We start from the raw sequence: 17,636 nt of genomic DNA, 5'->3' as shown, positions 1-17,636 counted from the left end.
CCAGCCAAGAGTACCTTCCTCTAATGACAGTGAGTTTTAGTTTTGTGAGCCTGAAAACTATTTGGTCCTCATATATGTGTGAGTGAAGATTTAGGTAAGTGTGACGTTGCTAGGGTTGAAGCTTCCTTTTGTACCTGTCTGACTGATGGTGTCGCAGTTGATTTGAAAAGTGAAGTATCTTCTATGTCTGTCCACATATTCCTCCTTCTAGCTCATAGGAATGTGCAGATGTGAAAGCAACTAGATCAGGGAATTGCCTGGAAAAAAAGACTGTATTTACTGAGTTAGCATTCTGCCTAACTAGTCCTCTAGTATCACATTACAAAGAGAAATTTTGACATAGAAAATGTAATTTTGGGTTTTTTTTAATAGAGCTTAGGAACTGATATCAGTCCCTAATACCTTCATGTAGCATTACATTTAATGGCTCATATGCAGTTCTATGTGCAGGTATTTCACAGCATATATTTTTAATATTTTAAAAATTTAAAAAATAGTCTGTAGCCAAATAGATGGTATGCATGTACTTGAGATGTCTGTCTGCTGCATAAATATTTCATATAAATATTTCATTATTGTAGTTCTAATGTGCTGAAGAACCAACAGCCTATTTAATTTCCAGTGTGTTATTTTATTCCAAGTATTTTCTTTAGTCCATAAATAACATTTCATTTCTGCACTAGACATAAAGCCATTATTTAATGTAGGCATATCTTTGAATCTCATACAATTTTGTTATATCTAAAAGCAGTTAAAGAGAATTGTCATACTTAGGTAATGTGTTGCATCAATGAATGCCTTCTGTTTTGATGAGACTGCTCACCCTTTCTTTTCTTGATCTCTAGTATAATATACAAACAGATCAGTACAGAAGTTGTGATAACGTCTCTGCCAAATCATCAGACAGTGATGTCAGTGACGTGTCAGCCATTTCCCGAACCAGCAGTGCCTCTCGCCTCAGCAGCACAAGTTTTATGTCAGAGCAATCCGAGCGCCCTCGGGGCAGGATCAGGTGAGTTCTCCATGCAGCTTCCATTGCAACCCACTCCCTCTTTCACTGAGTGCCAAAACACAACCAGAAATTCTTGAAACTGGATAACCACAACATGAGAATTTGTGAAAAATGTTATGCACATATAAACTGTCTTCCATGACTGGCCTAAGATGACAATATTTTTGCAGTTGTGCATCCTGAACAGAAAGCAAACTTCCCATGAGAAGATGAGAGATTAATGTATTTATCCCACTTGAATCTGAACACAGGCTGTCCTCTCATTGTTGGCTAAGAATCAGAGTAATCAGTATGTCAGTAAGGTATTACAGCAGAAATATTACTAGATTTTTTAGTTAAGCAGATTTTCATAAAAGCTTGGGTTTTTTTCCTCAATATATTTTTCCCTACCTACATGCCTTTATTTTGCTGTTTTCATGTGTATGACAAATTACTAGATTTTAAACTATTATTCATGTAATAATTTTGATATTTCTTGTTCAAAAGTAGTTTAATTCATTTCCATTATCAATAGTGAAATACATCTTTCATCCTTGATACTACTCTATTCTGGGGTTAGGGCTTTTTTCGATGTACACATTGGTTTTTGTTTTCATTTAACTTGATGACAAAACTCTCAGCAACTGCAACGGCTCTAGGATTAGCTTGGTAGTCTTTGATTACATTTGCCAGTTCCTGAACTGTCAAAAAATTGACTTTAGGTATTGTAAAACACAAGAATTATGAACTGTAAAAAAAAAAATTATCCCTACCAGGAAATCTGTCTAATATAAGTCTGGAAGGCATCATTTGCCACTCAAAACACTTCTAGACAGATCCAGTGTCTGAGAAGATCAGCTGCAGGATTTTGGTATGTTTATGCAAAACGAGGGGTTGTTAGGAAAACTCAGAAACTGGCCTCTATGTTTGAGCTAGATACACCTCATTTTCTTTTCAAGGAATGCGGTAACAATCATGTTTAAAGTCATATTTCAGATTGGTGGAGCTATAACCTGACAGCTGCAGTAATCCACGATCCAGCAGAACACTGCAGTGGAAACATAAATATATTTAAGTAATTTCAATTCATGTCTTTAAATGCTGCATTTCATCATGGCCTAGCTTTTCAGTATTTGACTCTTACTTTTTGTCATACCAAAAAAACCTTATTTCATAGACACAGAATTTTTCTCAACTAGACCCTCTCACAGTGTCAGGTTCAACAAAAATAGGATTTTTTCCCACGGATATGTGTAACAGATTTTATCAGAAATTTTCCTTGAGTTCCGAATATCTGATCATAAATATCAGGACTGGGAGAACCAGTAACCTTGTGTGAGCCTGGCAAGGGTGAAACCTGGGCTCAAATCCTCAACTTCTTCCATTCTAAGGAGTAGCAGAGCACTTTGGGTGCAGGATTGGGTGACCTAATACAAAAGCCAAGTGTCTGCAGTGGGAATTCCAGTTCAGCTTCACTCTAGACCAGTAAAGTGAGATGTAATTTGAGTTCAGATGCCTTTCCTTCCTGATACTGTCCACAGGATCAATACCTCAGAAATTAGACACTTTTTGGTTGCTTGCTTTAATCTTCTCTAAATTCAGGTAGTACTTCCATAGTGAACAAAATATGTAGTAGTAACATACAATGCAGTTCCTTCAGTAAAAATATGAGGAAGAAATTGAAAGATTGGGGAAAGGGTTGATTGCTTTAGGAACAATTTTTTTCATCTTGAAATTCATGCTGTGTAACTCCAGCCTTAAAAGCTATGTATCTGCAGTGGAATTCACCTAAAAAGTAGGTTTTTATTAAATTATTTTTTTAGCTTCCCTAAGCCTCCATTAAAAGGAAGAAAACACCTATTATCTTGGATTGTTCACCGCATCTTTAGACAGGTATCAAAGGCAGGGGAATCATCCTTTTCTAGTATTAATTGTTAAAGAAACCCTAGATGACTTGTTTAGATTGGTTGCTTTAATTTTTGGCATTTAAGATTAAAATGATTCTTTCTCTCAATTACTAAAGTTTCTTTGAGGTCAAGGAATCAGAAGTTTTAAGTTCAAGTTAGATTAGTAATTGAAATGCAAATTTTATTTTTGCCTCCAAAGAACCCAATTAACTTATATCAAATAGGATGGGATAGGATAGGGTGGGATGGCTGAGCAGGAAGGGTAGCACTTTTTGTCTACCTGTTTTTGTCATTCTGAAATCACCTATCCAGCATCATCTTCATTTGGAAGTGTGTCAGGCCAGTGGCCATGGCAACTGTGTGAGCATAATGTTATATTTAAGGACAAAGTTTGTTGAACTGCCTTTTCTATGCTCTTACTTTTGCTCTCCAGATATGTTCTAGAGATGAATCTATTAAGCATATAGAAAGTCAAAGGAGGTAGCTCAGTTCTAGCTATTTCACTAAATTAAGTCATTCAACAAGTATCCTTACCTTGAAGAGTAGTCTGGGGTTCAGATTAGTAACCTGAAGTGATTGATGCAATTCTAAATATAAGTATATAAAATAGCTTCTTGCTTTCTAATTTGTTTAGCATCTTCAGGTATGTGTTATAAGAAATGGCTTTGCATAGATAAGCTACTCTGTATATGAAAATATTCAAAGCATCTTTCTTGTTACCATTCTGGGAAGTCTGGTTAACTGCTCTGCTCTCTAGTTGGAAATGCAGGAAAAAATACCAGGAATTTTTGGTGTGTGAACAAAAAGTTCTGGGACTTCTGGTTTTAATCAGAATCAGATTTGTGAATATGGAGTTGGTGTTTATTTAATGAATGAAGTCAAATTATCAGTCCTTCTTTATGGAGATTTGATTTTATTGATCATGCTCTTTATGGATTTGTGATACAGTCACACAGTACTCTGTGCCTGCATGTGTTGGAGATGTCACTTGTATGGCTCTGAAACATTTCTCACATCCTAAATGAAGTGAAGGAAATGTTTTCAATGTGGTTTAATGCAAATTATTGAGAAGTAAGAACCCATGATAATTAATCAGCACCATATGAACTTGATCAGACAAAAAAGGACATTTGCTGACACAGTAAAAAATTATGCCTGATTCTGTCATTGCATCACTTTTCATTTGTAGCCTGTTTATGCAAAGATACCCGGACTTCTTGGTGCTGTTAAGTAGGGAGTTGTACTGCATGGTAAAGGTGAGGTAGAGGCTTCTGTTTTGGAGGAATAACAAGCAACCATAAAGTGTTTAACTTAAATCTGATTTAATAAAATCTGCTAAATTTATGAAAGACTAAATAACTCTTTTTTAAGGTAAATGTGCCTCACTGTATCTGAATTTCAAACAAATTGCCCCTGCATTAGGAATATTACTGTTATCTGTAATTTTAAATTTGAAAGCCACATCTTATTATGAATTATGTTTTTTATCTTGATCAATGTGTGATATAATATCATTATGTCTGTGCCAAATTTTAATCTGTCTTTACACGCTTTTTTTAATTGAATGCTTAAGTATAATTAAAATATTTTATATGAGCTTATCAAGGAAAGAGGATAATGTAATGAGCTGTAATAGTGGATTTAAACTAGTTCTAATTTATTTCACATGTTATGCCATGCCACTGAATGGCTTGTATCACAAACTCGTATATGGTTTTTGGGATTTGTGTTCTCTGTATGTCACTGAAGTTTGTACTGTCAGACTCTACCTGACAAACATTTTCTTCCCTGATTTCCAGAACAGAATATACAACTTCTGTGTAGCAGTTGTTCTTTCAGTACACTGACACTTGACTCCAGTACACTTGAGCTTTAAAACAGGAATGATGGAATAGAGAAATTATGATTATGATGAAATGAGGAAGTGGTTGATGGGTTGATAGGCAATGGGTGCAGAGATGGAGACAGCCAGGACCTCATAAACAACAAAACAGGGCAGGGAGGAGCCACCCAGAGTTATGCACATGAATAAGGATGTGGTTGTGAGAAGAGCATTTAGGGAAGGCTCTCATACTTTTTCTGGGATGGCCTGTGCTCTAAAGCATGGGGAACAAGCAAAAGGAATTAGAGGTTTGTTGTGCAGCTGCAGGGCTATGGTCTCATCATGATTATAGAGAAGTGGTGGGATAGCTCATATCACTGGAGTGCTGCAAACCATGGAAGCACAGGGCAAGATAGCAAGCCATTTCTGTAAGAGAGAAGAATATGAAGGGAGCTCTGCCTAGAGATGGGTGATGAACCAGCTGAGAGTTTATAGGTCAGGATTAGAGGTCCCACCAATGTCATGATATTGTGGGTGTCTGCTGTGGACTTCTTCATCAGGAAGAATTAGATGAAGCTTTCTTCCAGTTACAAGTTCTGGTTTTCATGGAGAACGTAAATCATCCTGGTATCTGCTGGTTGAGCAGTGCAGTAGGGCACAAGTAATCCAGGAGGTTTCTGTAGTACACTGATGACCAAAGGGAAAGTCTGGAGCAAGGACTCAGCAGAGAATGATCAGATCAAGGAACATTTAAATAAACTGGACATGTAAAACTTATTGACATGTGATGAGGTGTACCCATGAATACTAAATGAGCTGGTTTTGACTGATGGCATTGCAAAGCCAGTCAATAATCTTTGTAACATGGCACCCAGGGGATGTTCTTGAAGACTGGAAGAAAAATCATCACTACTATCTTCAAAAAGGGAAAGGGATCTTGGAAGCTTTAGGCCTGTCAGCGTTAGCTCCACCTCTGGGTATGTGATGGAACAAATAATTCTGGAAACTATTTCCAACATATGTGTAGAACAAGGGCGTGATTGTGGATAGTCAGCATGAAATTACAAAGGGCAAATCAAGCCTGACCAGCCTGATGGCCTTGTTTCATTAGTTGGCTAGCTTGATGGGTGAGAGAAGAATATCAGATGTTCTCTATCTTGTCTCTGCTAAGTTCAATACACTTTTCTAAAATACCCTGATAGCCAAACTAAGGAAGTACAGCCTAGGTAAGTAAGAAGTGAGGCAGATTGGAAACTGGCTGAATACCAGGCTCAGGGGATTGTGATCTGTGACACAAAGTCCACCTGGAGGCAAATAGTTTGTGGTGTATGCTTGGGGTCAATATTAAGGCAGTACTGTTTAACATCTTCATTAGTGTTTGGAATGATGGAGTGGAATGCATCCTCAGCAGGTTTACAGACAACAGAAAACTGATAGGAATTGTTAATATAATAGGGGGATGTGACAGTATTCAGAAGGACCTCAACGATGGAGAAAACCTCATTAGGTTCAACAAAGGAAATGGAAAATCCTGTTCCTGGGGAGCAGTAACCCCACGTGCCATTGCACACTGGGGATGCACAGCTAGAGCACAGCTTTGCAGCTGGAAAGCAGCTTTTCAGGAAAAACCCTTGTGGATGCTGAGATGAACCTGAGTCAACAATGCTTCCTTGCATTAAAGAAGACCAGCACCATCCTGGGCTGCATTAGGAAGAGTGTTGCCAGCAAGCTGAGGAACCTGATCCTTCCCACTCAGTAGAGATGAGTAGCTCTAGTGAGACACCTCTGCAGTTCTAAGTCCAGTGCTGGCTCCCCGATACAAGGGACATGGAGCATGTCCCAGAGGGGCCGTCAAGATGGTGAAGGGGTTGGAGTGTCTGTCATACAAGGAGAGGCCAAGAGAGCTGAGTGTCCACCCTGCAGTAGAGAAGTCTCAAGGGAGGTCTTATCAATGTGCACAAATGCCTGCAGAGAGGGACTGGAGAAAAAAGGCCAGACTCTTCTCAGTGAGAGGATGAGCACGAACTGAAAAAGGCAAATTGCACTAAAACACAAGAAAAACCTTTCTCTGCAAAAATTTATTAAACACTGGAGCAGGTGGTAGAGAGATTTTGCACAGTCCCAGTATCTGGGGATATCCAAACCCCAAGCAGATGTGACCCTGAGCAACCTGCTCTTATCACACCTGCAGTATGCAGGAGAGTCTGACCTTGCAATCCCCAAAAGGGTCCTCCAGCCTCACCTGTTCTGTGACTCTTTTTCAGATTTTCATTTCATGCTACTTATTATGCTGTTCTCTTGCACAAAATGCTCAGTGTCTTTAGTTTGGAGCCAGGTGAAGTGACTGGAGGTTTGCCATCTCACTGAGGACAAACAGAAGCATTGAGCTGCAGATCTCTCAAGATTATTTAACTGATCACTCTCTGAATTGGAGATAGATTTTCTCCCATTGGTTTTCCATCCTCCCACGTAGTACATTGGAGCTAGTTTGATACACTTTATAGTGATGAGGGGCTGGAAAGAGTCTGAAGGGTCTTCGGACCTCTTCTCAGGACTCCCAATCATGCTGCTTGTTACATCATAAATGTATGTGATGTGACTGGTGCAGTGCAGTTGTTCACTCCTTCTCCCACCCTCTCTTTAGACCAGGTCTGCAGCTACCCTTTTCAGCACACTGATTCACTAAAGTGCAGCACAGAGCCAGCTGAGCAAAGTTTTACTTCATGTCATAACAGTGAAGGAAAACAACACACCAAGGTTTTTCATGCATTTAATGAGTCTGAGGTCTGTGTTGAAATAAAGAAACACATTCATTTCATTTTAATTACAAAAGTAATTAAAATCTTTATATTGAATTTGTGCTACAGTGACTAAGGGTAGAGTTAAGATACTTTATTCATGAAAAAAAATGAAATGTAAAATCTTTTAATTATTGATATAAATATTGCAAACAGAATTAGTGGAGGCAACAACAGAACACTAAAGCTTATTCATCAATAAAAGTAAATCTCCTGGAAAATAGAAACAAATTCACAAGTAATTTCAAACTGGCTTTGTGGAGGATATTCACTATGCCACACTCATTATCTAAACCTGGGAGAAGATCCTGAAAATGTGTGGAGTATAACAAATATTTTGTACCCTGCCTAAGTTTGATTCCATATTTCTTAACAAACCAGTGTAAGTTCACGTTATATAAAGAAAGGATTGAGCTATATAAATTTGCAGTGGAATGTGCAGTTCTGCAGCCTAGAATGAGAGGGATCTGTTTGTGTATGCTAGGTAAAATTCCTAGAGTTTATAGCTGTCATTACTGGTATTCTGTATAAAAATAAATACTATTTTAATTATTCAAGGTGTTATCAGCCCACATCCTTGTCTGGCAAAGGAGACATCATGTACTTGGGGTCAAGGTGATTCCTCTTTCTTGGACTCTGAGAGCCTTCAGGGTGTCCCAGTAGAAGGCATATAGATCACCTTGTGTGCTGTATGTGCTGTGGCACTGCCAAGCAGGTTTAAAGAAACCCAATCCCTTGCATGCCTCCTGCATGCCTAGCTGTGTGCATCAGGTAACCATGATCACAGTGCTCTGGCAGCTTGCTTAGAAGGTCTCTTGCTTAGAAGTAAGTGTTAGCAATATATGAATAGCAATATATGAATATGTTAGCAATAGATGAAGAGCTAGATCCTACAAATCTCCACAGCTGCACACAGTGATGTGGCAATATCATGTCATATTGAAAGCTGGCCCTCAAATGGCATTTTCAAAGGGGTGTTTCCTGGGTTTCTGCTTAACTTCTGCCATGTGCAGCATTTCACAGCATCACTGTGGAAGACCTGTTCCATATTTCTCAGGCCTAAAGCACCACAGAGTCAAATTACATACCTGCAGCAGCAGCAGAAATTATAAGTGAATATATATGCAGAATTCTGCTGCATATATATTCACTTATGAATCAGATCAACCTTTTCAGTTGTCACATTTCTAAAGAATCTTGATCCAAGTTCTCATTTGCCATTTATCTTCCATATTATACCTGCTTCAAAGCCTGCATAGCTAAGGTCTTGCAAATTTATAGATGGCTGCAATTGCAGTTTATCAGCTGGGCTATGGGTCACCAGAATCAATGCTTCAATATGATTTGTTTTTAATCAGCTGTCAAAGCTCCAGTGCAATGGTGCTCTTTGAGAGGTTATTAGTTTCTTTTCTTAATGTGAACTGGCATGGCTTTGGGGACATAATGCTGTTCTTCTTTTTTCTGAAGTTTCCATTTTTAATGGTCAAAATACTAAGTTCCCAATTTATTTTTAAAATTATGTCTCTGCAAATTTAACTTGACTTGAGTATTTATTGACCTGGGTATTTCTTTCTTGTGACAAATTGTAGATCGTGCAATTTTAATGTGCAAGATTTTTTAAGATGATTAGGCTATATTTCTCATAAGTGTGAAATCCTACCTCTTCTATGTAAATTGGAATTCCTCTTTTCTAAGAAAGAAATAGACATACTAGAACTAGTCTACACTAATTAAAGTAATTAGTATATTTACAATACAATATTTCTTTTGTATTAAAATGTACAAATAACAGTCTTTTTTCTTCTGGATTTTTGGAAATTTATAAGCCAAAAAACAATGTGAATTTCACAGGAAAGTGAAAACCCATTAAGTTCTTTAACAAGTCTACACTCAAGATAGTGATACATTTTTTCAATAATTAATACACTTTTAATGGTTAACATGCTGTGGAACACACTGACATAAGGGTAACATTTTAAATCTGGGTTTAAAAAGAACAGTAGTTCATATCTTTATTTAAAAACAGGGAGTGGAGACTTCTGTGTGTGCTTAACAAACTGATTCCTTAATTCAGTTTCCTCCTAGAGGAGTAAATGATCTTTGCCAACACAGAGAGGCATTTCAGACAAAACTTTAAACTCCTTGTCTAGTTTTTAAGTACACCAAAAGCTTGAGCTGATGGAAAACTTGTCAGTCTTTATGTAACTGTGTTGAGTAGCAATAGTATGACTGCTATTTTGCTTAAAATACAACAATTAAAATAAAGAAACATGGATGTAAGAAGAAACAATGCAGGCCTTGAAAGATCATACAGTTTTATTACAGTGCAAAATGAAATTTGGAGTTATTGCAAATTCCCTAGCAGGGTTAGCAAGGACTAAGAGCTTTACATGTGGACAATTTTGTTGTAGCTGTCATCAAAACTGATAAATGAGGAGGGTTTTTTTAAAACTTCAGGATGGTAATAATGTTCATTTTTGGAAAAAAAAGGGTATTTGCATTGCAAAAAGCCTGATCAAGATTTTGAGGTGAAGTCCGAGAGATACAGCCTTCTATAAACTTGTTTAGAGAATGAGGCAGGAAATGTAGAAAGATAAAGAATGGTCTTCCCTCTTGCCTAGTTTATTACTGCTCTGGGAAATCACTCTTTGCCCCATAGTTTTTATGTGATTAGTGACAAGTCATTTCAGACATGTCTCTGTTGGTGGTCATATGCTGCCTGTTGCATGGGACTTCATTGTGTCTTGATGCTGTGGATTCAACATTTCCTTCATGAGGGAAGTTTGGAGCAAAACTCACACACATGATTCTTTAGGGTTTTGGTTTGTTTAACCCAATGACAGAGTAAGAGATAGCATGGTTGCATGGTTGCTGAATTCACCATGCAAAATGGTATGATGGCACATGAAAAAGCTTTCTCTTCAAAAGCACAGAGGATAGTGAGCATTTTCTGGCTACAAATAATAAACTGGCCATCCTTTGAGGGGGTCATAATATAGTAAATAGTTGTGATAGGACATTGAAAAGACTTCTTTTGTTCAGTTTCCACACACATTTTTAGGAACTGTTTTTGGAAAGAGTGATTAAAATAATTTATTCCTCAGTTTTCTTATTCTCTTTCTACTTCAGTATCACTATGAACTCTTTCCTTCCAGGGATTATTGTCCATTATACTCTCTGTACTTCAGTTAGGTGACTTTGTCTTGAGTCATGCCTGATGGCCAACAATTGCAGCTTCCCTGCATCCTGGACAGTCCATCTAATTTCTCCCAAATGCAGAGCAGAGAAGAGGTGCAATTCCTGGGAGGTGCTGATTTTCTACCTCTGACCTGGAGACAAATTAGTAATACTCAGGAAATGTATGATCTATTTAGCAATAGGGCCTGAGAGTGAGTGCAATGTCACTTTGTAACAAGAAAGTTTCCTGCTATCTAAACAGTTGATCTCTTTGAAATCTTTTAATATGAGAGGTATCACTTAAAGAAGTTGTTTTACCAAATTGACAGGTACTCTAAGGAACTGGCAGGTACTCTATTTGTGCCAAATAGAAGGATCACCTCATTGGAATCTTTCAGTCACGCATTAGCCACTTCTCAAAGTGAAGTGAATTGGTAATTATGGTTTTGTTGTTGGCTTTGGGGTGTTTTTTTGGTTTTGGTTTTGGTTTTGGAGTGTTTTTCTTGTAATTTCCTTCAAAAGGGTCAGGCAATCTGCCATGGTATGTCAGCTGGAACTTAGAATAGATTAAAGAAGAAATTTGACCATGGCAGAAGCCAGGCATGAAAAATTTCTACCTAATTTTTTCACATTTGACAAACAGAAGGGATATAGGTAACAGGCAAGGCAATTATTGTCTAAAATCACAGGGCAAGCATCCACTGCAACACTTGCAGTCAATTGCCAGTCCTACTTTGTTTCTGATTATCCAAGTCACTGCAGCTAAAAACCAAACTCCAAAGAAGTTTCCTTAACTGTGCACTTCCCAGTTTCATTAGAGAGAAACACATTGAGCATGTACTGTGATTAGTTAATATTGCTGCTCAGGTGATCTGTCTTGGGGCAAGGACAGGCACTCTGATGTAACCTGAGCCAAAACTTTTGCTTTTTTCAGGGGGAAATAGAGGGCAGTAGCCTCCAAATTATTAGCATGACGGCAATATAAATGAAAACATTTTAGATAAGCTGCTTAAAAAATAGACTGTATCCTCTTTGTCCCCAAAGAGTCTATTACAGATGGAAACTTCTGGTTCTGAGGTCATTTATATACAACACCAAGGTGAAACCAGAGTAATTAATGTTCTAATTATTCATTATCTAAAGATAATGATTTTTGAAAATCCATCATTATAAACTGCTTTATGTATCTGTCAGAGAGGGAGGGAGATGGAGTCTTTAATCCCTTCAGAACATCTGTACATGAAAAATGTACTACGGAGCATTGCTTCTGCATTTTTAATTATCTAATTATGTTTCCTCTTTCAAAGAAACTGTCACATCCCCAGCAGTTGTTCTTAATGCTTTCAAAAAGACTGAAAAATTATTTTAATTGATTTTTCATTTAATTACTGCAGTTGATAAAGATGAAGTGCAATCCATAAACTTTTAGTTTAAGTACATTATGCTAATATTATAACTGGCACTACTTGTTATTTTTAGATTAAAGAAATGTAGCAAAATAGTTTTAGCCATGGCTCAGACCTCAGAATATTTCTCACTTGCTTTATCTTCATTTCAGTTTACTATATCTTTAAAATTTTATCTGCTTTTTTTTTGCTAGTCCTGACCTTGCACTGTCCCATTTAGCTTTTCAGATTCTCCTCCTGCATTTCCTTTCTTTTGCTATTGCCTGTTGTTATCTACTTTTGATGAAAGGAGCAGTGAGCGATCTGTTTCTTATCAATGATTTAGCATTTTTTGCATGAAGAGCAGCGACACCACAGGTACTTCAGTACCTCGTGCTTTAGAGGGGAAAAAAAACAACAGGGAAAATAACATTACTCCTGAATGTCACGCAGAGAAAGAAAAACTGGTGAATTCAGCTTTCTTGATACTGAAAGAAGCTTCCTTCAGTATTGACCGACACATCTTTGTGTTTGTCATACATGCACACACCCCCCCAATATCTATTTTCTTGATAGAGATTTACATCCTCTCTATGTTTGGTACAGTTTAACTGAGTATATGCATGGCTATGTGCAGTCAAGCTTGGGTCATTTGAGCTGTTTGTCCTTTGATTCACATGAGCCTTTCCACATCAGCTTTAATAGCAATGGTTAACCCTGAGCAGTGCCCCTGGAGTGGCTGCTTTTGTGTTGGTTTCATTTTATGATTCATGCCATTAGTTGGCTTTAGGCTGATGGTGCCTTGGGTATGTGCAGGCAGATACACACGGGCTCCCACATACAGAGGCAATTGCTCTGCTTGTTTCAGAGAAAATAAATTAAGTTGAAATGTTCATGGCAAATAATAAAAAATCTGCTTATCTTTTGCTTGGAACACAGTTAAGATCTGCTTATCTTTCATAATGTTCAGGCTTACTTTCTGAATTGTTATTCTTTCATTTCATAGAGAAATGCAAGTTTTCCAAGTTTAAAAAGTAGAAATCTGTCAGAGCTGTGAAGCTGACGCAGTTCAGTGATCAGTGTGCTCCTGAGAAAAGCATTGTCACAGCCCAGATTCTGGCATACTGTATTCCAATATGGAAATTTCCTGATCTTCCAAAGTAGGATTTTAACCAGTTATGCTTCCAGAAGAGGCTGCTGTAATGGGATCTTCCCCAGCCCTTTGCTCAGTGAGATTTGCACACTGAACTCAGTGGGGCTGGGGATGTGTCATCCCACAGGGAGCAGCTGTGGCACTGAAAGGCACTTCCATGCAGTATAGGAATATTGTCAGCAACACATATAACTTACAAATTACTGATCTGCAAATATCTTAATACACCAATGGGACTTTAATATGGTGACTTGGCAGCAGAAGCAAGGGGGTTTTTTGTGATTTTAGTAGCTATTTTATAGGACATATTTCACCCTAGTACAATCTAATATATGATCAATGTGCATGTTAAATCAATATGTAGTTCCAGTTGGTACAGACTGTACGAAATTATTATTTGATTGAACTAACTTTTATGGTCTAAAATATTCTTTTGACTAATTAGAGAGAATTATAGTACAGGGTATATATTTGTGCTTTGGTTCAAAAAGCACCATGCTTCAATTAATGTATTAAATGCTAATGAATATTTATAAATATTTAGTTTAAAATTTAAAGTAATTTATCTTGCAGCAAATGCAATATATCATATATAATATAAAGTATAAATATTTTCTTAGAATGACAGAGAAATTCATAGATAATTAATTGTTTGTATTTATTGATTATATATCATATAATACTAATAACAGGACACTCATTTTCAGAAATGTAATGTTTCTCATTATAAAAATATCTTCCCTTTGGTCCAGAGCTATTATGTGTTTAGGGGCTTATTAGTATTCATGAGCTACCTCATTGCAAAAGGGTGCCACAGGGGCTGTGAGTGAGAACGTGGTGCTGCAGTCGGCAGGAGAGAGGGGAGGCTCAGTGGCTTGTGCTGGTGGGGGCCAGGGATTCTGCTGGAACATTCAAGTTGCTGCAACAGCCTGAAAAGAACTTACAGCATCATCTGCACAGCAAGGAATACAGGGCATCATTTATTTACTCATGGCTTGCATTCTTGGGAAAATGGGTGGAGTAAAAATGAGGGCCCATGAAAATAAACACCTAAAATATTCTTTTATACATCCTCAGTAATTCTAAGAGAATGAAGGAAATGCTGTTATTTTAGCAATGGCTAATAATTTCAGATTTTCTCTATGAAAGGATATACTTCCAGATATTACATTGGTGAGTTTATGGACAAGTATTTTTCTAGCTTTCTTATCACTGTCTTACTATCTTTCTTTTTCAGGTGGAATGTGCAGGTTTTTTATGTAATTACTGAGAGTTACTGAGTGTATGTCTATATACCAGTTTTCTCAAATGAAATTATTTTTCCAGTATGCTTTTATGGATCTTGAATATGTATATAGTAGTTATCTGTACGTAGAAAGATATATAATGATTTAATACAGGTACTTGGCTTGATTTCAGTTCTAAATAGTTGGGTGTGCTCAATATAATATTATAATATTTAATATAAGTGAGTATAATCCGCAATGCTCTTGTAGCGTGCTCATCTTATAAAATTTGTTTCAGGGTTAATTTTATGCTATTTTGTAACTCAAACTACTCTTTGATTAAGTTTTTTGTCTTAAAAGTTCATTCTCCATTCCCACAGATACAGCTTTCAGTTAGGGGCAGCTTGCAAAACTGAATGTGTTGCTTTGTTTCAGAACTCGGATGGCTGACATGTGAATACAGTCTTGATGTCTTGTGTAGTTCAGCTACAACTTTAGAGGGGATTTGTCTCGACTGCATAAGTTTTGGCAGAAAAATAAGCATTTTTCCCTTGGTAGAGGGAGCAGTGTCTTCCCTGCTGATGCAGGAACCTGGGGATAGTGTCTGACCCCAGTGCTGGGAGGATCCTCTGCTCTTGCTGGTGTTAGAGGGAAGTTTTTTTTAGAAGTTAACTTAAATTTTAAAAAAAAATTAGAAATCCAATTACACTTTTTCTATGCTGAATATCTGTGAAGAAATGCACAGGTCTATATAGATTGTCATTCTTAATATGCACATCACTTATTTTGTTATGACTGTAATTAGAAGTTCTTAGAAATAACATAAGACTTTTGCTGAACTATTCATCAGAAGAATTGCTAAAGATCATAAAATACTTGTAAATAAAAATTTAGTGAATTAATTAATTTATTACTTATGCTGATAAATATTCATTATACTTCTGCAGAAAACAATATTTATTTATTTTGTGAGGATAATTAGGTTTAAATATAATTTAATAATTTACTGATTTTAGCTATAAGCCTGCAAAATCTTGCATCTGCATTTAAATGAATGTTTTAACAATCCCAGCAAGTCTGGAAAGCAAAATAAAAATTTAGGTATGTTATTATCAAAATAGCTAAGTGCAAAGGGTTATATTCATGCATGTCCTTTTCTTGTTTGTCCTTCATAAATTAAATTCTAACAGTAGTGAATAAAGCAAGAGTGTGAGCTAGGAGCTTTTTCTTCAAGTGATAATCAGTAACATAATGGTAAAACATTGTATTCTAAGGGTAATAAATTAGATGGTATAAGAATGCTGAATTTTAAATGCCCATTCTTTTGAGACTGTTTCAGTTAATGAAAAATAACAAACTAGCACAGGGATTAGATGAACGCAAAGAAAACTTAATCCGTTTGCTTTGTTATGACAAGAGGAAGCTGAAGGATCCTTGGTCCTATCCCATTATGCCTATGTCTAGTAAATTAATAGCTGTTTTGTACTAGCACACTAGAACATGTTTCCTAGGAGAGCAGGACTTCATATTTGCAAGGTAAAAACAAGTACAAGATTAATTTAAATTCTAAATTTCTCCTGTTTTTTAAAATTAAGATAAATCTTCTAGCTCCCTCTCCCTGCAAAGAATCAAAAATTAAATTCATGAGTCTTTGAAAAAAGCATTTTTTTTCTACTATTCAGAAGCTTTCTGTGTTCCCTGAATTAGTGAATTCATACATCAAAGATGTTTTTTCCAAAAGTTACAATGCTTTATTTTCTTATTGCTCAGCTGATGGACATCACTGCCTCCTAAATACATATTAAATAAAGTGAGATCAGAGTATTTCAGGTAAATTGTACAAAAAAAAAAAAAAAGTGAAGGCTAGCATAAAAACATCATGATGTAAGTATTTATTATGTTCATAAACACCTGAAATTGAGTAGAGCAAATTCAATAATATGATAAATAATTCTTTATTTGCATGGCAGATTTTATAGTCCATTGAACTTTAGTGCTGGAAATTATAGGTTTATAGATTAGTGTGTCAGCAAAGCACATGTTAATGTAGCAAGAGATGCTATCAAAAGAAGTATTTTCAGTTTCTTTCCCCTCTCTTACTGACATATTGACACATAAACTCAACAATTGACAGAATTGACAACTCCAGGGCTCAAAAATGGGAACAAAATAACGACAGAAAGGGAGGGGCTTTGTGAAATTGTATTTCAGTGACGTAGAAGCAGTCACTGAAATACAATTCCCAGTGCTGTTGGAAAGAAATTATCCACGTGGAAAGGAGTTGTCCGTGTCTAATCAAAGCAGGAAGGAAGATCTCTCAAAGTGAGGCCTGTGTGATTCTGCCCTCTCCTTGAACCTCGAAAAAGTGAAGTGTCTCTTGCTCCAGAGAAGAAACCAGTGGGCAGTGTTGCCTTCTCTCACCCTGGAGGCCTTTTCATAGAGACTTGTGTATATATGTGTGGGAGATGGTATTTTTGGAAGGTTTTTTTTTCCCCCATCTAAAATTCTTCCTGAATAATTGAGTATGTTTGTGTTTGTGCCCACATTTATGTGAGAGAGTGTGTGGTGGGGAGAATGGTGATAAAACACAAAGGAATTCTTAATGGAAACTTGAAAATACATGTCTTATATTTTTGCCTTTCAAACCCAAAAGCCAGTCAATAAAGTTTCTCTGGGACAGGAGGGAACATGACAAAACCTATTTAAAGCTCAGTGTACCTCAGGTAGTCCACTAAAATGTGTTATTGAATACTTCAGTGCATGAAGCAGCTTGTTGTGTTTGATGGTATAGGTGTTTTTTTTATCTGAGCTTAACAGAAGTAGATTCTAAGTGCTGAAGATACTTAAAAGCCTATGAAGAGGTTGATAGTGATTTTTCTATTAAGTGTTGTCTAAGTAGTGATTTTTCTATTAAGTGTTGTCTAGTCAAAGACAACTTTTCCGACTTCATTTTCAAAGAGTACTGTGTCTTTTTATGTGCTCTTACCTATGGTCAGGCTTTAGTAACTCTTGGAAACTGCCCGTAAAACAGGGCAACACTGTTTCAATTGTAGTTTAGGGATACAATTTTTTATACTTTCCTGGCTCTGTCTTGGGACAGGACCAATTGAAACTCCACCAGGGCCCAGATCCATAGAAGTTACAGGATATCATTGACCTCTCATTGACCCTTCATTT

The 17,636-nt window shown here is 36.8% G+C and overlaps 1 protein-coding gene across 19 annotated transcripts in view; it reads left to right on the top strand.

Annotated features, from left to right (window-relative positions):
• The window catches only part of RIMS1 (regulating synaptic membrane exocytosis 1), a 308,204-nt gene that overhangs the window by 246,140 nt on the left and 44,428 nt on the right, over positions 1–17,636 (top strand). For 12 of the 19 annotated variants that reach the window (XM_039728989.1, XM_039728984.1, XM_039729033.1 and 9 more), the window contains one exon: positions 846–1,012. The exons of the other annotated variants lie outside the window; for them this stretch is intronic. In XM_039728989.1, the coding sequence (XP_039584923.1) occupies positions 846–1,012 (167 nt within the window). The remainder of the gene's footprint in view (positions 1–845; positions 1,013–17,636) is intronic. 19 annotated transcript variants of the gene reach the window in all.

The sequence above is a fragment of the Passer montanus genome, unplaced genomic scaffold (genome assembly GCF_014805655.1).
Source record: "Passer montanus isolate IOZ18808 unplaced genomic scaffold, ASM1480565v1 scaffold11, whole genome shotgun sequence".
Classification (NCBI taxonomy): Eukaryota; Metazoa; Chordata; class Aves; order Passeriformes; family Passeridae; genus Passer; species Passer montanus.
This window is presented reverse-complemented; position numbering and strand designations above follow the sequence as displayed.